The sequence below is a fragment of the Ambystoma mexicanum genome, chromosome 6p (genome assembly GCF_040938575.1).
Source record: "Ambystoma mexicanum isolate Mex_15411 chromosome 6p, UKY_AmexF1_1, whole genome shotgun sequence".
Classification (NCBI taxonomy): domain Eukaryota; kingdom Metazoa; phylum Chordata; class Amphibia; order Caudata; family Ambystomatidae; genus Ambystoma; species Ambystoma mexicanum.
The window spans coordinates 1,433,774,055-1,433,797,870 of NC_090935.1; the positions used below are offsets into that span (position 1 = coordinate 1,433,774,055).

The 23,816-nt window shown below is 45.3% G+C and overlaps 1 protein-coding gene across 3 annotated transcripts in view; it reads left to right on the forward strand.

Annotated features, from left to right (window-relative positions):
• The window catches only part of PRKG2 (protein kinase cGMP-dependent 2), a 710,215-nt gene that overhangs the window by 195,490 nt on the left and 490,909 nt on the right, over positions 1-23,816 (forward strand). For 2 of the 3 annotated variants that reach the window (XM_069626564.1, XM_069626566.1), the window contains exons 4-5: positions 16,445-16,550; positions 19,367-19,430. In XM_069626564.1, the coding sequence (XP_069482665.1) occupies positions 16,445-16,550; positions 19,367-19,430 (170 nt within the window). The remainder of the gene's footprint in view (positions 1-16,444; positions 16,551-19,366; positions 19,431-23,816) is intronic. The other variant, XM_069626565.1, reaches the window with a different exon arrangement.

Sequence of the window (23,816 nt, forward strand, 5' to 3'; positions counted from 1 at the left end):
TTGAGTGGGTGTTGACCCCTGCAGGAGAATCAAAGGGGAATCATCCTGGCTGTTGTTCCAAGTGGCTGCAGTGGAGATAGTCAGAGCAGACACCAACTCACATTGGTCTTGTTATAGCTGGCCCTGCTAACACAGCTGACACTAATGTGATATCAAATTGCTGTGGCTGTGTGATTGTGTGCTCTTATGCATCACCCATCATTTATACCATGGAAGGAACCCTTCCTCCATCAGAAGTAAGTTTTAACACTACACTCCCTACAGAACACTTAGGTCAAGCAATGCTGCAATAGTACTAGTCGCTAACTTTTATTATAAGAAATGACAAGGGGGATCTGTTTTTAAGTTCTGGCCACAAAACTCTGGAACACCTTACCCAAATATCTACGCCTGGAAGTGAACCGCATGACTTTCATGAAATAGATCAATCATCTACTTTGAAAGAAATGAAAGATAATAGCAATCACCTAAAACTGTGCACCAGAACCGTGGGCTACTTAACAACAAGCAATTGTGAAACCCTTTGCAATACCATCTGTGGAAAATCAATTTGATTAATGGATCCTCTACTGTGCAACACTTGTCCGCACCTTAATCTCAGTGAAATCTATAACTAACGGCCAGGAAGTGACAAAACCCTAACCCTCTCGCCCGCTCCAGCCACCCCTTTCATCCGTCAACTAACTTCTCACTACTAAAATCTAGCAACATTATACTTCCCACACCCCACACTTGTGTACTGAACAGACTCAAAACCTATCCATCTTCCATCAACAACCATTCTGCACTCCACAACCCAGTGGTGAGCCATGCACAGCAAGGCAAACATTATTGGCAGAAGGGTGCTATACACAGACCACTTTACTTTGCTTACTCTGATCAGTCACCATGCCACAACTAGGCATAGTTTATATTTAAAGATGTACATTCTACTAGACTGACTAAGGCATCAAAATGTCGATCAGAATTGAAAAAGTTGAAAATGCGCCCTCTGACTGCAGGAACTTTGTATCGCAGCAGGCAGCTGTCATTGATGTACATGTGGCCTTTGAACTTTCACTATGCCACTACAGAACAGTGAGCTGAGGTCACCTGTATGCACTCTCAGCAAAGTCACATGTGCATGCTATAATTTTGGCCTGGAGCCATTATGACAGGGGGGTCTGATTAGCAGGCCTCATTTTCAGCATGAGAATAAAAATCAAAAAAGCTCAGGCTATCACTCACAGATGGCAATCCATCACACGGTTGTTTTACTTTGTGTAATTGGACTCCCAGTTAGTATGACACAAGGCACAGAAAACCTGCCATTTAAATCTGCCTTTGCGGTCTTAATGGATCGCTCTCTCTAGGCCATGTTGGAAATGTTTTCAAATGGCACAGAGTAATGATTACGGACTTTGCCCTGGATGGCACAAAGAACTAGGATGCACTTTAAGGTTTCTTGGCTCATGGCTGTGGACTTGCCCACACAGAAGAGTCGGATTGCATGATTGATGATGCAAAATGTTTAGTTGGCATGATGTTATGTTATGTTATGTTGATTTATACTGTGCACGACTACCACCCAGGGGCAGTCTCCAGGCTGTATGTCCTCTTTCAGTAAAGATAAATTGACTGTTTTTATTTTGCTGTGTCTTTACTGGGAGTTGTCTTTTTATTTTTACATAATATTAAAACCCCTAAGTGCTTGGCTATAATACATGCCTATGTAAAGTGAACTGACATACCCTCCCATAGAAGTTAAAGTATGAGCCGGCCAAGGAGACACTTGAGAGTGGCACCAACATGACGGCTTCTCTGTGAGATCTGTAATCAGCCTGATATCCTGTTAATGTCATGCAGCCCCTGAGACATATTTTTGTCAGAGGAGTGACCCTTGATTTGGCTAAAGACGCCCCCTCTGCAACTTTTAGGCTTTACGGTTCTGTGGTTGTGGTGGTACTGAGTCCGTCCTCGGTTTCCAGCGGCAGGGAGCGAAGAGGCGATATGCACCACAGGCACATAAGAGGAGCTGACTGTCCTGATTGAGGCATGCAGTCACGGTCTGCTGTGATGGCGGACACCTTGTGCAGGAGGTACAGTGAAGGCCTGTGAGTCCCAATATCCGGTTGGTCCTCAGAAGCAACATGGTCAGCGGCCTCGGACTGTGGTGGGGCTGCTGCCACGGCACTGCTGGAGATGGCCTTCGAATATCTGGTAACTGGTTGAACTGTGGTGGAGAAACAGGTGCCCTGTCGCCTATGCTCCTTGTCTACTTTGGGGAGGTGACCATGGCTTGCTCACAGCTGCTGGCAGTCCAGGGTGGATGTAGTGGTGAGAGCTGCCCTGGGAGGCGTTAAGGGCTAGAGGTCTGGGAAGTTGGCGACAACACTGCTGCCGTTCAGCTGCAGGACAATTGCATAGCATGAAGCGGTTTCCAACTCTGTCTGAGGTTCTGGCATATGGCTCCAATTCGGTAGTGCACTGGGCGGTGGTCCTATTGAAGTGGTGGAGAACCCCTACAGTTCCTTGAACACTGAGTTGATCCAATAACCTACAGTTTTCCTTGGCACTAGGAGGATATATTGGAAGTCTGCATTTCCCTGTGTCTCTTAATCCACCAAGCTCTGTCGCCATTGAGATGGGCGTTAAGAGTGAACACAAATTGTCTTTTGATGGGGGTTCAATTGCTAATTGGTCTAAAACCCCAGGTGTGACACACCGCTCTGTCTAGGGGTGACATAGAAGAGGAGGCTCAGGCAGCTGATACAGAGATGGAGGTTAAAGTACTTCTCTTGCATCTCAGGAATAGTCAAACTCAACACAAAACCTGATGCCCTTTCCAACAAAGAAGACTTGCTGCAGCTGCTCCTTGATAAACACGGCGCCAGATTAAACAAGGCCCAGAACTGGCTTGGAGGACTCTACGGCCATTACCGCATCAAAACTTTTAGTTGTTGAAGTTGGGGTAAGAGAAGCGCAGCTAATTGGGTGCATGGAAGAGTTTATGGAGAGGCTCTGTAAAGAGGTGTTCGACCAAAAGGAGCTCTCCCTGCTATTTGTGGTGGAACACGCCCATAGAATCCCTGCACTGAAACCAGTGCCGGGCACTCTGCCTCGCTCCATTATTGCAAGTCTCCTCAATTACCGATATAGAGATGCCATCTTAAGAATGTCTCAATTGCAAGGTGAATTGAGATATGACGGGGACCAGATCCAGATCTTTCCAGACTTTTCCGCTGATGTCCAGAAGAACATTTATCAGAATGAAAGGAGCCCTGCGCTATCAGAACATTCGGTATTCTGTGCTGTTCCCTGCCAAGCTCTGCATTCAGTATGAGGGGATGGTCCACTCCTTTCCTTCTCTGGAGACCGCCAGCTCTTTTGTGGAAAGGATTAAAAAGACACAGTCCAAAGTGGGGGGGGGAGGGGCAAAATCTAGAGAAAGAGTGGCAGGGAGAAGTTATCTAGATCACAATGACACCAGACCACTATTCATTCATACATAGGCATAGGTGGTCTGATGGAAATACCAATGACTGTCTCTGTGAATTGAAACAGGATGCCACAGCCCTGTTACTGAAATGTCAGTACTCAGAAAAAGAACTGACTGATAATTGGCTGATTGGTCAGAATGTCTGAATTGCAACTAGGGCATCGCTTGCAAATGTGAAATGTTTTAAGTACTTCCCAGTCATCGACAAATCTCTAGGCCATTTGTCACCTTATTTTAGGAGATTCCCTAATCCAAGGTGGAGGGTGGGCTTCCTAAGGTCTTGCATGAATTTATATGTCACCCGTGATCTGATGAGAATCAGGAATAAGGGCACTCTGAGGGACGGTATGTGCAATCTCTGTGACTCGGGTGAGCAACAAAATGTGAAACATCTACTAATATCATGCGTAGGTACCACACAGCAAAGAGTGGATCACATCTCCCGTTTTGTTCACCATACTGATTGGTTACATTCTGAAGAATTCTGGAATCGAATGTCAGCGGGGAGAGAAACCTTTCTATCTTTGGAAGTTTTAACGTTTTTAGCGAAAATTGACCCAATTATCAGGGTTTGACGGTTGCGTAAGACTGTAAAACAAATGGAAAAATGCAACGCACTGAATTCTCTTGGTGGATGTCCCTTTTAGCTATTTTCATTTGTTTCCTTTTCTTTTTTACTCAATCTAATGAATTCTGTGGATGTAAATGTGAGGTATAAGTAGCATTGATCAATTGATTCTTTTTGGAGTGCTTTTTTGTATGTATTGTGAAAAGTCAAATGTTGACAAACCACAAATAAACGAAATTAATAAATAAAAAAGAAGGAGGGATGTTCTTGGTCATGGCACGGCACTGACGGGTAAGCCTTGATGAACACTGATGCATAATGGAAGTAGGGTGGCAATAGGGGCACTGGCGCTCTACACAATTATATGGGGAATTTGCTGTATGGGCTGAGGTTGATAACGATGCAAACGCCCTGTGCGTTAACTGATTAAGTTATGGGCATGGGGTGGCTGGGTCAGTGTTATGTGGACCAAATGGGTTTGTTCTATAGGTAGGAGGAGGGAGGGTGTGTAAGGGGATCCCACACTGTTGTTGGTGTTTTGTTATTTTTGTTAATTGTGTACCACTGATAGAAATGATCACTCACGATGGTGGGGAATTGACCTCACTACGGTACATATTGCACACCATTCATGTTTATATTGTCTACTGTATTGGGTAAATGTGTGTCTGGAATTGTCCTTGAGGATAATGTGTATTTGGAGCCCCCATGACAGTGATTAAGATGTCTACCTGGAATATCAAGGGGGGTAACCTACTAGGGAGGAAGCTACTTCTATATTTGAAATGACACAAAGTGAATGAAGCATTCCTACAGGAAACGCACTGTACGCATCACACTGAGGATAACTAGGTCTCGCAATGGGGTTGTCAATGATACTATTCATCCTACTCCACATATGCTAGTTGCGGTGCGATACTTATTCATCGGTCCTTTGGTTTCCACCAGTGTGAGTTCCTCAAGGATCAGGAGGGTAGGGCGTTGATGGTCATGGGTTCCATAGAAGGTGTTCAGGTCGCGCTTATTAATACTTATGCTCCAAATTCTGAAGATCCTGAATTTTTTAACTGGGTGCTTCATAATATAGCCTTAGTGGAGAACTCTGTAGTGCTCTGGGGGGGAGAATTTAACACTGTCCTGGACCCTGGGAAGGATAGATCCAATAAGGAGCTGACAAGATGATTTAAAGCAATCCAGAGGGTGAAGGCAGTGGTTGAAGTGGGTGAGAGCGGTGCTCCTTTACTGTATTTGGATTTACTGTTCCTATACTTTTATTTTAAAAAGAAACCATTCCAGAGTGGTGACAAGGGTAATTTGGTGGAAATCCCAAAATAACTGGATAGTTTCCAGGAGACTGCATGGAGTCAGACCAAATTCCTGAGCAGGGCTCACGATGTACGGCAGTGTGGGGAAGGCCATAAACAAGGGGTGCTGTTGGCTAGAATGCTCACTATGGAGAGTAAATCGAAACACATAGATCTAATTCCAGACCAGATGGGTGTCCTTAAACACAAAGCATCTGATATAGCAGTAGTGTTTCAGGAGTACTACAGCTCCCTTTACACCCCAACGGGGAACTTTTGAACGTGTCTGAGTTGCCTGTTCAGCAATATCTTGAAGATATTGAACTCTACTGGTTGACAAATGAGCAGTGGGCGGACCTAGAGTGGGATTTCTCAGTTGAGGAGATTCGGTGTGTTATCTGGGAATTGCCGGGATCAAAGGCTCCGGGACCAGATGGGTTGACAGTCGAACTGCATGAGCCCTACATGCATATCCTTGCACCTCATCTGCTCCGAAAGTATTTGGAGTCAGTAGCCTTTGGGGTTTTCGCTTAGTAGGGGCAACTATAACCTTGGTGCATAAATCCGGCAAACCACCAGAAAAGTGTGCATCTTATCGACAGATATCTCTTAGTAACGTCGCTAAAAAAATATATATGTGAGTACTGGCTAATCGTGGCTCCTGGCTAATCAACTCCTTCTCATTATGCCAGATTTAAACCTGGTGGAGCAATACGGTTTTATTACAGGACAATACGGTTTTATTACATATGGGTTGCATTGTTTTTTTGGGCTCATTGAAGCGATAGATCCAATGGTGTCTGTGATCTTGTTTCTTCTGGATGCTGAGCAAGCTTTTGATTTTGTTGAATGCCCATGTTTGTTTAGTATTCTCAGAAAAGATTGGGTTGGCTACGTTTATACTCCAGGTGGCTCTCCTGTATAACCCTTCCTTTGCTAGGATCACTCTGAATGGGATGCTCTTGGAGTCCCTGATATAGTGAGGGGGACCAGGCAGGGGTGCCCACTTTCCACATTGCTGTTTGCTCTGGCAAGGGAGCCTTTGCCTGCTCTTCTGCGGGAACAGTACTTGAATAGAGGGATTCAATTATACTCTCATAAATTAATCATATCGATGTATGTGTATGACCTACTACTATTCATTAAGGAGCCGAAGGAGACCCTGGGCACAGTCATGCGGCTGGTGGTCCGCTTTGGGGATCTCTTGGGTTTAAAGATCAACCATGGTAAATCAATTGTTTTCAACCTGCCTGTGAATACGCTGGCCTTTAAGGATGATTTTGGCTTTAAATGGGAGTGGGATAGTACCAAATATCTGAAGAGACTCCTAAATTCTCTTTCGGGAAATGTATGGTTGGGCAATCGACAAACTCAAGAGCCAGGTGCAGAGATGGTGTGGCCTCCCTCTTTCGTTAATGGGGTCGTATCGCAGTATTTAAGATGACAGTGTTGCCGAAGTTTCTGTATTAATTTTTTTATATTCCGCCCTACCTAAAAAAAATGTACCTAACTTTGAGAGGTTATTTTGGATTTTCTTTGGGTGGGAAAACAACCCAGGGTTATATGGGATACTTTGGCAGAGCCACTTGAGCGAGGAGGACTGGCACACCCAGATTGTGAAAGGTATTACCTGGGTGAAGGCAAGTTTTCCGTCTTTTGGCATGTGGTACAATCCATTAGACCACATGTACAGATAGAGAGATCAGTGACTGCATTGGCATTACTACGCATGATAATATTGGTTGAGTTTAAGCGTAAACAAAACAAAATAATTGTGGTCTCCTATACTTGTGCGTCCTGGTAGAAATTAGCAAATAAAATAGTTATCAAAACTCTATATACATTGCTGATCCCAGCCCGGTACATACAGGGGCTAAAGAACACGCATGAGAAGGTATACATTGATCTAGTAAATAAACTTGGCATACTCACACCTGGGGAGTATTGCGTTGATGGCACATTTTTGACCTTGGAGGGATTCAGAGAAAAGGGAGTCGTTACCTAGTTAGATATTTTCTTGTATTTTTGGATTTAAACAAATTCAGGGTACACTTCCCTTCCTTCCCTGTGCAACCAAAAGTCTTTACGCTGTTGCATGATTTTATTACGGCTCAAGGAGAGGGACGGTTGGTCTCACATATATACTATAGAATTATGTCTAACCAGATCAGTAACTTTGCCGAAAATGTTGTGGGGGACAAGACATCTGAAGAAAAGGTGCCCCAGCCAAATGAATGGGGACAAAATGGTATGCCATGAAAGTTGGGGACAAACACCCCAGCCCCCCTAAAATTACACCCATGCTAGGTTCTCTTATGAAATAGAGGCACCTAAAAGGAGGCGGGAACGCCATTTGATATTGAGAACCCTGATGATGATTGGGCATATTTTAAGGGGCCGACAAGGAGTGTCACGCTCTATGCCGGATACAAATAAATTAATTTTAATTTCATGCACCAAATAATAATAGTAATTGATTTCTTATATAGCGGGACACACCCGTAGGTCTCAGAGCGCTGAAATAACAGAAGAGATTACTAAACGTATAATGTTGAGAAATTGAAATTCCCGTTGTCATGTTGTGGTTACAAAAAGTCACGACCACTTATATTTTGCATAGTATTTTAATGTTACTAGGGTGCCGGCACGTGTTTCGACCACTTGGGGGTCTTTATCAAGGCTGAGATCTGTCATAGAGGGTCAGCAATTAAAACATTCCGAACAGATGTTGAGTTCAAAAAAAGTGTCGTACAGCATTAGGTCAAATGTGTGTCCATTGTGAAGTAAGAGTGAGACAGTGTGTAGTACGTTTATGTGACATACGTGAAGATACAAAAAAGGGGTGAAGGGGTGCAAACCATGTAATATTATAAAACATACATTTTACATTGAGGCATATTGTTTGTTACAATGGATGTTGGTATGTGCCCCATTCAAGGAGGAAGGACAGACGCACTAAGGAAGGGAAGGAGGAAAAGAAGTCGAACAGAATTGTCAGTGACTGATTATCTAATGTCGTCCCTGTAAAGATGGTTGAGGGTGAAAAGTATCTTACTGAGTGGATAATGCCGGAGAACATGAGTCTGAGATAGTCGTTTACTTGGCAATTTGATCGGCACTGAGTAGTGCTTCTGCGGGTGCAAAGATGACAGTTCAGTCTCAGCACGTGGTGATAATACATATGAAGTACATGAAAAATGCATGTTAAAAAGCCTCGTAACTGGGAGGTTCTGAAAAGTGCTCCTGAGCAGGGACTCTGCGGGTGCACGGGGTTGGAATTAAATCTCAGCAAGTGGTAAAAATACATGTGGGGTACATGACCGTTGGTTGTCACTAGCACAAACTCAATGTTTTTCTCTAAATGCCTTCAATTTTTTCTGGATTTCAGCACATGTCCACTAATGTAGACCCAGGTTTGAATGTTGAACCTGAACTCAATATTTTTCTATGAATGCCTTCTTTTCTCTCTTGAATTCAGCACATGTTCTAAACCAGCATCCAAACATTAGCCCTTTATGAGACATACTGGCTTAGCAGTCAGGCCTGATTGGACAACAGCTAACATGCCAGCCAATGTTAAACCCAACATGTGCCAATCACGCCCAAACCAACTCTTCAGGTCCAGCACACAAACTTCCACTTGGTGAGCTCCACCGGATGGGCAGTCAGGCTTACATGCCCACCCTAAGACCCCAGCCATCCTCAGATTAAGCTTGAGATAATCACACCTCAACAATTCTACAGGCCTTTTCATTGTAACCAGTCTTGGCCCTACCTAATCAGGATTCAATGCTTCCCTAACTACTCTCCATGAGCTTGCAGTTTATTAGCACGCGCAGATAGCCACACATTCCACCCTTACTTCGCAATGGACGCACATGTGACCTAATGCTGTACGACACTCTTTTTGAACTCAACATCTGTTCAGAATGTTTTAATTGCTGACCCTGTATGACAAATCTCAGCCTTGATAAAGATCCCCAAGTGGTCGAAACATGTGTTGGCACCCTAGTAACATTAAAATATTATGCAAAATACAAGTGGTTGTGACTTTTTGTAACCACAACATGACAATTGGGATTTCAATTTCTCAACATTCTATGATTTGCATGTACAGCGCCTACTACGTAAAAATCCCCAACCTCTCTACAACGTCTCAGCAGGGGCTCTGAGCATGGCCCCCTTGGATTTTTACAACCGACTGCAAGTACGCACCGACTACAGAGAAGCAAGCCTTAGCGTGCTAGCCACACCTTCCTGGTGCTCACACCTACCCTCTTTGGATTTCTAAACATACCATCCTCCCACCAAGCTCGACAATATGACCCTGATTTATCACAAAGTTGCATGAGTGGTAGTGCTGAAGGTGCAAACTTTATACATTTGACCTGGAAGTGTCCTTGGGTGGCTGAATTTTGGGAAGAGGTCTTCCAGAAGGTCTCCCTTATTATGAAAGAACAGGGAGATATGAACCCGCTGTTCGCTTTGCTGGCACTCACTAAAGGCTTCCCGAGGCAAATGCGCAAACTGGCGGGGCTTCTCCTGGTGCTGACCGGCAGGAGGGTGGATATGGCCTGGTGGAAGGGCCCTGATCCCAGAGTAACGTCCTGGATGGAAGATACGGCCTATTGTTATGATCTGGAAACTGCCTTTATTCGCACTATGCCATTGTATGCTAGACCTCCGGGGTGTACATGTGGGGCCCACATGTACAATATTTCCAATCCATATCAAAGGTGGATTTGCCTATTGATTGGTGTGATACAGGTTGCCCCCTGGATGGAACCGTTTCAGGGATTTTAGTTTTATGTCGACGATGTTACCGAATATCATTATTGTCAGGTAAATCAAATGTTATTGTTGTATGTTATATGGAAGTACTAATTTAAAAAAATAAATATGAACAGACCAAGAGAAATTATAGGACTGGCAAAAGAGTTTAAGCTTGGGATTCATCCACTTTGCAGCAAGGCGACCTGGGTCACACACCATGCGCTACAACATATCAATATCCGCAGCAAACAAAGGAGTGAGAGGACATTGCTGAACATAAGTGTTAGCCCCGTGAGGGCCCTCTTAATAACAGACGCACACCAAGGCGGAAAGTAAATGACTGCTTTCAAGTAACTGGAAAGTGATTCAACGTTCCCTGGGCTCCCCACTCGTCCCACGTCATAGCTCACATGACTGTCTACTAGGCTTGTCTCTGTCTTAAACAGACACGAGCCCTCTAACAACACCCCCGGGCAAATAGACTTCCATACTCACAAAAGCAAAAATACCTGTGCCACACGCCGCCTGCACAAAACAAGAGAGGCGTCAACCACGGGTGCATTGCGACACATGGGAACCGTTGAAATCACTCCACGCTCCCGAGAAATAAAGCTAATCCCTGTGTTTCCACAAGCGCCTCCAGACCCGCTCTGCTCTGCTGCCTGGCAGCTCAAGATCCTTCCTCGATCTTCTGGAGCTTAGATCCTGGTCTCTGGCGCCCAGAAGCGAAGCTCTCTTGCATGGGCGCACGATAAATATCAAGGAATACAGCACTTAATGGTCCAGGTGTGAACGTATGGATCAGTGGGTGAACACTGGCACAGTATCTTGAGGAGAATTTGAAGTGAGTTAGTTGGGCTGCCTTTTCCTTGCCCGTCTTTACTTGGGGATAGGAGGCGGCCCCCGCAGTGCTGCGACTTGCCTCTCCCAGTCAGGAATGTCTCCACTTTCCTCTCCTCTTGCCCACTTTCCCCATCAGGAAGGCTTCCAGTGTTGCTCAGGCTGTTTTGCAATATAGGGCTCGGGGGCTCTTGCTTCTTTGCAGGTGTTTGGTGGAGCACCCTGGCTCTGTCGGTCAGGGTAGATCAGCAGACACAGGAAAAGCCAATGGGGTGAGAGAAACGTGGGGTCTCAAGTGAGCCTCTTTTTGGGGTAATCCACATTAAGATGTAAAGGAGGGACACGCTTCAGTGGGGTGTGTACCATGAAGGTTGAACAACGGTAGGAAGTACACGAAGCATCAGGTAAAAAGTGGTGGACATGGACAACAAGGTGGCATTCTACCTGGAGTGGCAGAGTGATGGGAACGGCAGAGTGATGGGGAGGGGCAGCATGATGGGAGTGGCAGCATGATGGGGCATGGCAGCATGATGGCAGTGGCAGCATGATGGGAGTGGCACTGTGATGGGAGTGACAGTGTGATGGGGAGTGGCACCATGATGGGAGTGGCAGTGTGATGGGAGTGGAAACATGATGGGAGTGGCAGCGTGATGGGAGTGGCAGCGTGATGGGAGCGGCAGGGTGATGGGGAGTGGCCGCGTGATGGGAGCAGCAGCGTGATGAGACTGGCAGCGTAATGGGAGTGGCAGTGTGATGGGGAGTGGCAGCATGATGGGAGTGGCAGCATGATGGGGCTTGGCAGCATGATGGCAGTGGCAGCATGATGGGAGTGGCACTGTGATGGGAGGGACAGTGTGATGGGGAGTGGCAGCATTATTGGGAGTGGCAGTGTGATGGGGAGTGGCAGCATGATGGGAGTGGCAGTGTGATGGGAGTGGAAACATGATGGGAGTGGCAGCGTGATGGGAGTGACAGTGTGATGGGAGTCGCAGCGTGATGGGAGGGGCAGCGTGATGGGAGGGGCAGTGTGATGGGAGGGGCAGGGGCAGCGTGATGGGAGTAGGGATACATATGGCGTCAGAGCAGTCAGCAGTACATAACTCAGAGATAAGAGAAAAGAACCCGAGGTTGAAAGCGACAAATGATAGCCGAGCTCTCCTGAGCCTGGAAGTTCAGAAACAGATCATCACTGTGGGTGCACTATGACTCGGGCAGAGGCGTTTCATTTCCCCCCATTAATGGCTCAAGCGGTACTTCCTATATATGATTATGGAAATTCGGCCCAATTGCAACACTGATCAGGCACGAGACATCCGTCATGGGAAAAGGCATTCGCCAGAATTCCCTCCTGAGGAGATAGAGCAGGTGTGCTAAAATACAACAAAAACAACCCAACTACCCAGCCTTTGCGTTAGACATCCATTACTAGACCTTAACGCCTGCCTCAGGAGTTCAGCGCGTCATCGCACTGACAGAGGGCTGCTTTCACTAGCGAGGAGGAGGAGCCAATGACTATGGAGGCGATGGCTGGGTACTTTGTCATTGGGTGCAGAGTTCTGACATATGGGCTGCACTCATGTGTGCTGATATCTCTGAATCAGGCACCTGGACCTTAAGTTCTACTTTGCAACTATGGCTAATCCCCGTCACTATCATGAGCGGGGGTTTCCGATTCCTTGAAAGGCACAGAGAGGAGTGTGATGCATGAATTCATTTCATACTAACAGCCAGAAGCAAAAATAACTTTTAGTAGGGAAACACATTTTACCTCATCTAAGGAATAAAACTTTAAGAGAAACATACACCAACCCAAAATGGAGGCTCAGGGCATGCCCCCCCCCGCCCTCCAAAAGCAATGAGAACACATGTATGTCTATATATTAAACCATCTACATCACATCAGCCTCTCCCACAGCTGTGTTAAAACCATCCAAAACCCAAAGAAGATCCACACTAATAAGGCAATCCTCCCGCGATGGAATCAAGGGATCTCCCTCGAAGACCATCATCCACAGGCCTGATCCGGGCTCCTGCCATCTTGTCATAATCAAACATCAACTGCAATAAAAACAAAAGAATCGAGGGTGGGTGGGACGGTGAGTACTCACCTGTTTGTCTTTAATAGAATCTAAACTCCAGCTCACGCAAGGGAGGGGCATTAGCCGTTCTACATCAAGACAAGAAGCTTCGGAATATGCAAACTCAAAGCCCTTGCAATATATTAAGAGCTACATATTCAATGCATTTATCGAAAAAAGGCTCTAAAATTAGACTCAATGGACCAGTCGGGGTGATCTCAAGATGTGTTCGGGTTTCCCTCTCAGGGAGGCCGCCTTAGAGATCATGGCTCCTCTTGAGGAAGGAGTCCAAAAATGTCCAATGTCAATACGTACCTCCTATATCGTCGGTCGCATCCAACGCGCTAGACTGGCAGAGGAAGCTGGGCGGTGAGGCTTGCAAAAGGAAATGAGCAACTGAGAGGCCGCAGGAGCACGGAGGTGAGCAGTTTTCTGCTTGTAACAAAATAAACAATGAACTACACAAAGCTTCTGATTCTCCTGAAAGGAAGGCTAAGAAACTGAGGTGGACATACACCTTGTCCAACGAGTAGGTAAACACATTACACCATTCAATGAGTACATTCTATGGCTTGCTGCGGGACCTCGTCGGAGGCAGGCACTCATGGAGGCGTGTTCCAGCATGGCGGGGCAGCGCGCCGGGTTCCGCAAATCATCTCATCACCAGATGTTACTGGGTATGGGGGTGCCGGCCCACACTTGTAAAGGGCCCTGCTAGCAGGCCCTCTGCCTCGCTCACGCTGCTGGCGCTGCACAGCAAATTCACACGGGAGGCAGGGTCTGATGGTCGAGACTGGCGCACGGGTAGGCGTACGCCTATTTATTAGCACAGTCACATGGGTGGCCATGTGACCCCACATGTGACCAGGCACAAGCCCTTGTCACGGGCTCTGGTTACAGCACTAATGAATCAGTCCCAAATAAACTGCTCAGCATCAGCAATCTCTGTCAATTTAGGATCAATCCACATATATGATGCTTTCCGCCTTTGTTTAGATAGGGCTGAATTAGCCTTGCCAAGCAGGATAACCACCCTCTGCGCCCGGCCACTTAGTGCGCGCGCATCCGACTGAGTTTAACGGGTTGCGCACTCTTCCACCAATTCGGAAATCTGTGCTAAGGGAGACGTCAAATCAAGTAGTTTGTCTTGTCACAACCTCGGGGCTTCATCTGCCCCTTTATTAGGGTCCTACTCTTTTTGTGAAAAAAGAGACCACAGACTGGTTCATCTCGGGGGTCTGTGCCACTTTGCCAGGCAGGGCAGAGGACGGGCATTCACATTGGAGCATGCTCCATTGGTCTTTGCTAAAGGCTTTTCTAATCCAGTGCCACAGAAAGGATGATACAGAATACGAGCGCCTCATTTCAGCCAACCGAGGGGGCTAAATGTCAGCTGGATCAAAGAATGGTACACCCGCATTATCCAGAATTGGTTCCCCCCCAGAGAAATCTCAGCTTGCATTTCCTTAGTAAGAATTGCCTTCCTCTTGGGAGAGCATTCTGAGTCCTGCTGTGAGGTTTAGGACGCTAACACCATTTTTTGTGCCTATGCTTAAAGCCCTCCTTTTTTTCCAGAGCCCCATTCATCCATTCATGGGCTTCAAAGCCCAAGGGAATGAGATGACTCCTCCAAGTCACTGTGCATATGTTTAGTCTTGCGGGCGCCTTTGCAGTGACTTGAGTTTGTCGGAGGATGAGCTGGAGGTAGGGAATCAGGAACCAAGGCTGGATGGAAATCTGTAATTTTATTGATGAGCCTACCCAGAAGCAGAGACCAGTGCATTAGTAAGGTCTCCCAAACCATTGTCTATGGGATTCTGAGCCATCCTGGCCATAGATACCGGGGAATAGTCTCCTGCCCCAGGCCTCTGCAGGTCCATTTCAGGCCCCTCCCCCATAGCAGAAGATGGTTTATCATCCCTGTCAGGGATTATTCCTGGTCTATTTCAGGTCCATTGGCAGCAAAAGGGACTTTGCCTTCCAGACCCCTAGAGGTCAACGTTCCTGCAGGAAAACATTTGAAAATGTCCTTGCAATTGAATGTTTTCCTTGTTAAGGCTTGGAGATGCCCTCGCAGTGTTTTGGCCCTGAAAAACAAACCCTGTGCCTCAGGTCCTCCAACAATATTGGTGTCGAGGAGACCATGAAATCGCCGACCAGGGAGCGAGCAGCTACACCTGCCGTGCCCATGGAGGCGAATCTGCTGTGTTGCCGAGGGTAAGCGAGAGTCCGCTTCCCTCACAAACTTTGCTCTAACATGGAGTTGTGGCCACTATTCCCCCGCATGCCGTGTTGGCGTATCCCATGCAGCGCGTCTGGGGCAAGCAGAGGCATCGGATCCAGAGAAGAGCTTGCATGGCACGTGACCTTCTTCCTCAGAACATATAGAGATACGCAAGTACTTTTGTTATCACAGTGCACAAAACCACACACTTTCATATATTAGGATAGAATTACATTAAACAAATAGTCAAAGCAAACGTTTTAGGAACAGTCAGTAAACTGTGAACTTACCTTATGTCATGGAAGATGATGTTGATGGACTCATCTACAGAGTTAAATGTGCTCTCACTGAGTGCTGGGAGTGCTTGGTCAGAGCCTCCATGTTAGGCTGGGGTATGTTTATCTTAAAGTGCTATACCTGAGCTGAAGCAAAGGAAACCCCTTATTTATCACTAAGAATGTTCTTTTTTCTTTGGTGTTGGCTGTTAGTAGCAAAGACGTTTATGCATAATAAGATGCCCCCACACTTTACATAGAATCGGTATCTTTGTGCTTGAAGACAGAACAGCTAGAGAACCCTCTCAGGAATGGAGGGGACGGGAAGGAACATTGGATGCTGGCAAAGCCAAGAGAGTTTAGCACTATGCAAGCTATGGAAACAGAAAGAGGACTGACACGTAAGCGGGAAGATGCAGTGCAATCAAAAGGAAACTATTTGAGAAGGAGGGCCTCTGAATGCTGGTCATTAAACACGCATAGGTTTGGGAGTCTGGGTGGTATTCGTGGAGGTGCGGAAGAGGTGAAGCTGCGTTTGTCTTAGGGTACACGTGGCAAGGCTGACTGAGGTGAGAAATGGTTTGATTTCTGTTTGAGTGCAACATTATACGGCAGCCATGTGTCCTTCCCTACTCTAGAGCTGTGTCTTGTTTGCTAGCTCAGTACTGCACCTCAGTGGTCTCCAGTGTCACTAAATAGTGTAGCTTCTGCCTTTCATTCAAAGCGTCAATGTCACTCTTGCGCATGCAGACTAATAGGCAATGTTGACCCAGCCTTCACACAGTTTATAGGGATTTCATATACTAGTCTCACCTGGTGCAAGTTTTCTCCAAATTGACAACGCTGGCCTTTTAACTTGTTCACCATTTTATTGTGTCCCTTCACACTGCTCATCTTCCGGAAGCTGCTAGCAATGTCAAGACCTGGACGCTAGACCGGGAAGTGTTCCAGAACATAATGAGAAGGACAACGCAAGCCAGGCACGAGGAGTACCGGAACCTTCTCAGAAGGTAAGCAGTACAGAAGTGCATGTTTCTTCATGGTAATCTCCGTTTGGAAAGCACCCACCTGCCACTTTAGATCAAGTTCTAAACTATATTCTTACTGTTGGGCAAACGCAGCAGTGAAACTTTAGTCAAGCGACAAGGACACCATGCAAACAGAATACTTGCCAAGAAACTGAGTGATTGTTTGCCAATACGTTGACTTTTATTAATCAGATTAACTCTTTTTACTGTTTGCCCAACAAATATTTTGTGCCTTAGCGCATGAAATCTAAAGATCAAATTCTAAGCCTGATTGATAAAAGTGATATTACAATACATTGCAGCGGCTCTGAGATATCTTTTCGTGGGTGATTACGCTGTACGCCATGTTCCTGCCTAAAGGATTCTGATCGCATCACACAGTCCATGCAAGCATTGCAATAATTCCATAATAACGCATCAGTATTGATCCACGAATCCATCCATGCCTAGCTCCACACCACACGACCTATGTGTTACCAATTGACCTGGTGCCTAAAACAGCTTGGTAAAATATGCCAGTTTTCCATCAACCACCCAACCTTCACCACCAAGGCTCCTGCTCCCCCTAGAACCTTCTCCCCTCAGACTTGAACCCCTCCACATGAAGTTCAGAAGAGCCCTGAAAACTCAAATCTTCCATGCAACCTTGCGGACTGTAGACTCAGATACATTGCGCTGCACACCCGCATCGCTTGACTCCCACTAGCGCCTTGAAACGGCCTGTGGCCGTGTAAGCGCTACACAGAATCAATAAATACATAAAGAATGAAAAAAAGAAATGACAAAAATAGGACATCTCTTGATTCATTACATATACAGTCAAGTTGATTGACTTAAGATATTCCTCCAACATCAGATATTTGTATCAGTATATCATTTGGGAAATTAAAGATTTTATAAGGAAAATAATGACCTGAAGCATGCAGTTATATTAATGCAAATAACTGTTAGTAACTCCAGTTTGAGTGTCACACACATATGTTACCTGCTGCTAGCTGCTGGGAACTGAAACTCAGTTTTCATGGTCACATGATCATGGTATTTACAGACCAAAGACAACAAACTATTGCAAAGCCAACAGTTTGGGCTTTTGTCTAGGCATGGCATAGGCATTTTACAAGCACTGCGAAACTACCCAGCCACAAGATTACCTGGGCAAATGATAGCAATGCCTGGCAAATGCCTATCTACTCCAGTAGCATATTTGCAACTGCAATTAAACTATTAACTCTCAGAAGACTGGTTAGAAATAACACTGGCAGGCTGGGGGATACCCTGAACATTAACCACCCAAGTTCAAACTTAATTACCACTTATTTGGAGCACCAGACTGGGAAAGCAGGAGAGGGCTAGTGTCACCCCCAAAATTGACATTGATATTGACCCTGACTCCGACCCTAATTCTGAAGAGCCCCGTTTACCTACTTATCACTTCCCGGCTAACCATTTAATCATGTCAACTTATTCTACTTCAGCGACACCCGTACTTGTGCCCGCGTCTGTGTCTGACCATACAGCTAAATGGAAAATGTTGACCCTAAAAAGAAACTTGCCTAATGTATCTACCAGGCCACCTCCTAGTGATGTCAACACTGTGGAGAAGAGTACTCCTGAGCCTGCAAGATCACTGGGCGAGGTTCACCTGCTAATACGCGAAATTCACCAGTTCCTGTTTTGTTTTGTCTATCAGCAGGTCTGGTTACCTGGTGGTTGGGGGAATGCTGTACCTGAACCTAAGACCACTATCCAATCTGATACTACCAATATTACCATCTCTACAACAAATGGCGCCACAGGCTCTGTCCATCCATTGCCATTGCCACTTACCTCCTGCCTGTCTTCTGATATCCGGCCTACGTCGCCATTCGACTTACATCGATCCACGGGCTCCCAAAGCAGTCTGGCTCCCATCTTTATTCCAGGTCTGACTCTTCCAGGGATGTGTGGGCTCTTAGTGTCAGGTGACGTCACTCTGATGCAATTCCACTTTATGGTGCCGGTGTCTCCATGGAATATCTACGCTCTTATGATCCCAGAAAACGTGGCTGAAAATATTCTCCGAAATGTGTGTCGGGGGCATACTGAATGTTAGTATGACAGTTGCTTCCCTAACAGTGGGTTATATGTGCTGCAATGATGGCTGCCACCTGTGGATGCCCCTGGGCTACGATGCATGGCCTTGGAGCTGGGATGGGGTCTTTCCATTGTATATTTGTGGGTGACTCGTGTGGTAGACGTAGGTACGCGGGTAGTTACATGAGTACCGTGGTTGTGTAATGTCCTGACGGGCGGGTGCTGTACCGCCTGTGAACCAGGTTCTCTGCATAGCAGCACCCCACTCTTTGAGGCATGCAGTCAAGGCCCGGTGTTGCTGACGTGGCTACCCTCTGCAATCCCCATAGCCCCAGAGCTACTGTCTTGAAACGGGAAAGTGCACAGTGAAACCTCTAGGTCTGCTTGGGTGACATTGGTGATTTCTGGCAAATTAAAATAAATTGCTTTCCAGATTACTGTTTGATTGAACCTTCCATCTGGCCTAAGAGTAGCCCTTCAGAAGGTATGGAATGTCCCAAATATTCCATTACCACCATCCTGCTGTATTTCAGCAGTCATACACAATTCTAGCATTTGACATTATATAGAAAAATGGGGTGTTTAGCTTTAGTGCTGAAGGTATGATTGACTGAACAGTGCACCCTAATGCATTTAATCACTTGTCTGCATGAATTAAGAGCTGCCCTTTTGTGTGAATAAATCTGAACGTCATTGTAATCAGTGTTTCTGCTCTGATTTTAAAGTGTGCCTCTTCTGAAGGACTTACCTGAAGATAAACTGACAAGGATTGCTGATTGCTTGGAAGTGGTAAGTCCTACTCTGCATTCAAGGTGCTTGTCATGGAAATCTCCATGTACCAGTGGGCTGCTGTGAGTGGTGCTGTTTGCTGGAGTCTAAGATGCGTGAGAATAGGTAAGGTCAGAAGGTTTCAACATCAGTGTGCCTCAGTAGGTCAACTGCTCCATCCAGTTCATAGAATGCCCCAAGAAGATTGGAAGTGAGGTCTGTAGCAGATGAGCCCAGAAGACTGATGGCAAAGAACTATATCTCCCTGGCTGGAATAAATGAGTTACATTATTTCCATTGCATTTCAGAACAGTGGCGCCAGCTGGAAACTACATGCGTGCTCTGAGGCCTAGGGGCATGTAGCGCGTTATAAATAATAAACTAAACATGGCGTGTCCGAGATATGGAGTATAACTGACACATAGGGGGTCATTACAAGTGAGGCGGTAAGGGGTTAACAGCGCAGGTAAAGGTGCCGGAGCCGTCAACCCCTTACCGCCGCATTATGAGTCTGCTCGTGGGAACCCGCTAAGGATGCCTGGTTTTACCAGGTGCCCTTAGCGGGTCCCGCGAGCAGACCAGGGTGCTAACAGCGGGCCCGTTATTAACGGGCCCGTTGTTAGCACCCTCCCCATTCCCATTGAGCTCTATGGGGGCTCGAATGGGAATGGGGATGGGTTCCCTGAATGAGGAATTACCGGGCCCTCCAAGGTCGGAATGGTCCGGTAATTCCTCATTCAAGGAACCCGGACCCGGTACCCGGTAAGGGGGTAACCATGCCACTAATAGCGGCATGGTTACCTCCTGACTCGTAATGACCCCCATAGACATGGATTCCTAAATGACAAATAAGTCCTTTGGCCACCTGGTGCTGACACATTTTTCACGATGTGGGTGTGGCCAGTACTCCTAAGGAACCTTTCTGTTCTTAGAACCTGTTCCGGCGGGCCCTGGTCACACAACAGGGGCTTCTCAGCGTGGCCTTCACCTGCATATTGAAGGTCATTGCCTTATTTCCGAGATATCAATGGACAAACACAATGATCACGTTTCTGTAAAAAATAAATGCATGGCAATGTTAAATTGCATTCCCTCTTTAATTGCGCCTGTCTGCCCCGCCTGTCTGCATTGCCTGTCTGCACCGCCTGTCTGCACCACCGGGCTTGATCACCCCATAGCCACCCAACTGGTGTTTGATCTGGGTCAGGTGTCGTAGTTTCTATTTAGTCAGATTAAGGACTTCCCACACTCTTTGCTGGGTTTGGTTGGACACCACAACCATCATTCAAAATTCCTGCTGGTTCAAACCCTGACCGATTAAGGATCACATGGCTCACAATAGGTCGCATTTGGATTGTGTTGCCATCAGAATTATTTCTTTGCAGGAATTAGCACATTTCTATCCTAGATCGGATGCACGTGAGAGCTCGTAAACCAATTGTATCAACTTAAACGTGTCCATGCACAGAGACTTTGTGTGCACGCCTTTTATGCCTAATCCTAACCATCGATGCAGGTGTTGATTGTTGTCAAAGATAGGTTTAGTGATGTGTACGGTTACAAGTTAAATATGATACTAATTGAGTTACATGTTATATAGGGATCAGTGTTCTGACTAATATACTTAATATTGTTAGGGAATTTGAGCAAACTAGTGCATTTTGGGGATTGTTCTTAATGGCTCAATTACAGACTGTTCAATTTACTACCTGCATTTGTCTGTTTGTTTTTTTTTTTGTTTTATTCACTTTTTGTGCGCGCCAGACCCAGGGGTAGCAGGGCGCAGTGGCAAGAAAATGCAAAACTTACAAGATTACATCATAGCAGAATGTACATTAGAAATTACATTAGGGTCACACAAATAATTACAAAACATACAGGTTCAAAAAGGTCAATCAGAGTTACAATTGTATAGAAAGAAGGTCTAGTGATTTATACCAGTAGGAGGTAGGTAACACCGGTCAACTGAGGTCAGTCGAGGTAAGCAAGTTGCAAACATAAATAGTAGACAAGAGGATGGATGCATGTTTAAGGGATGTCCAGTTTTCCATTAGAAATTAGAAAATTACTAAAGGCCTAATTTCCTCTGCATATACCACCGAACTCAATATGTGTTACTCGGTAAGCATGCAGTAACGAGGATGTTCACCATTACGCACAATTCATACGATACTACAGTTATTCCCCATTTTGGAGTCCCAGTGGTCTTTTTGGGAAATGCCATATTACTGTATGTGTTATTTCTACATGCAGTAATATTGCATTCGGTAACGCTTTTGTGTGGAGGAAGTTTCCTCCACACAAAAGCAGGCAGTTTTCTTGTAACTGTGTGGAGTTATAAAACATACAGTATTCAGAAATACTGCATGTTTTCCCTCTATCGTTAAACTTGTCACGAGTTGGGGTGGGCAAAGTTTTCTGCCAACAAAGTGAAAAGTGGGGAATTTGCAATGGAATCTGCTTACGCCCATTCCTCGAAATCAGCATTATGGTTTCGCCACCACCAGTTTTGTGTGGTTTTACACAGAGCGTGGTGTTTCGTTTCAATGTTGGTTTCATGTAGTGAGACGAGAAACTTTGCGTGCCTGTTTTTTCGATCCATGCTAAATTCGTGCAGCGACACGTGAAATGTGTTTTTTCCCAAACAGTGTTAGTTGTGCACAGTGCCATAAGAAACTTTGCACAGTTTTTGGATTTGTGCTAGGTTCACTCATAACATGAGAAACTCTGTGCAGTTGTTTTCCAAACCGTGTTAGTTTCATGCAGCGACACAAGAAACTTTGTGTGGTTTTCCCCGATCTGTGCTAGATTCGCGCAGCAACACAGGAAACGTCCGGCAGGAATTTTTTTTATTCGTACTAGTTTCGCGCTGCGGCACAAGAAACTTTGCCCTTTTTCTTTATCCATGCTAGAGTTGCACATCAGTACGAGAAACTTTGCGCCACTCTTTTCAATTCATGCTAGGTTCATGCAGCAGCACGAGAAACTTACTATGGCTCTTTTTGATTTGTGCTTGGTTCGCGCAACGGAACGAGAAAATGTGGCACAGCTCTTTTGGATTCGTGCTGGGTTTGTGCAGCAGCACGAGAATCTTCACGCCGCTCTTTTCGATACACTGGGGTGGCGGAATTGCAGATTGGGGTGAAGTGGATGGAAATTGGACATATTTTGCTTCCGCGGATAGCAGAACGGAATCTAACAATTTTGCCACGCCCTAGTCACGAGGCACTGAAACTTAAATGTTTAATTAAGGAATTAGGTTGCTTGTGGAGGACTGCTTTAAGAAGATTACGTCTTGATGGAAATGTACACTTTTGCATAAAGTTGAAGCACCCAAAGTTTCGAATCATAGCAGAGAGTGAATAATGGAATCTGTGCATAGATGAAGGAATTGTTCATTTTCATTGTGGTGAAAATTATGCGGCGTTATTCTTTGATATTTTGTGATATCATTTCGATTTAGAGTCAGAAAAGATGGGCTCATTCACCTCCAAAGCATGCACAATTTTTAAGATTTGTTTGCAGAATTTGTATACATAATAGAAGGGATTACATTTTTTTTCCATTCCAGTTTGTTTCGGGATAAGAGCTCATAAAACTGTATAAACAGAGAAACATCTGTTTTGCTATCCCTGAAGGCCCCTCCCTAAAGGCTCACGACAGGACTACAATAAGGGGAGCACAATGCTCATATAATATCAATTCACTTAATCAATTATTAATACTTAAAATCATCATCACCTATAAAAATTAAGAAAAAGAATAAAATACTAAGATCACATAAAATCTTTCTAATTTGTCCATAAAATATGTTAAAAGAAAAATATATAAATGTATGCATATATATATATGTATATGTAAAATAGTGCCGTGGTCGCTGCACTATAGTTAAGCCGCGTATTGTTTAGTTAAATAAATTGCTAATAACTTTTGACTCATATGACAGATTTGGCTGACATTTTGCAAATAAAATTGTTCTCACACCTCCCCCCAAGACCCACACTGGACATTTTGGGAAAGATCCATTAAAAAATAGAAAAGGTATTACGAAACAAAATAAAATGCTGCTTCGACCTAGTCCCCAATCATTTTCCCATAGAGCAAATGTCCAATTTTTGATGAAGCACACAGCCAAAACTGCTGGATGGAATTGGACCAGGTACGAAACAACTTGGGCACAAAACATTGACTTGATTGCCATGAGAGGTCTGGAGTTATTCTTTCTAGTAGCTGTTAAAATATTTGACAGAGGAGGGGGTACTCCGTTCTCCCACTGAGGTTGACAGGATTTTCAGAAATGAAAAAGCAGCAATTTTTCCGCAAACTTCTATTGCTAATAGCTTTTGAGTTGCTGGATGAATTTGGTTGAAATTCCCAAAACAAAATGTTTTGCACGCCTCCCTCAAA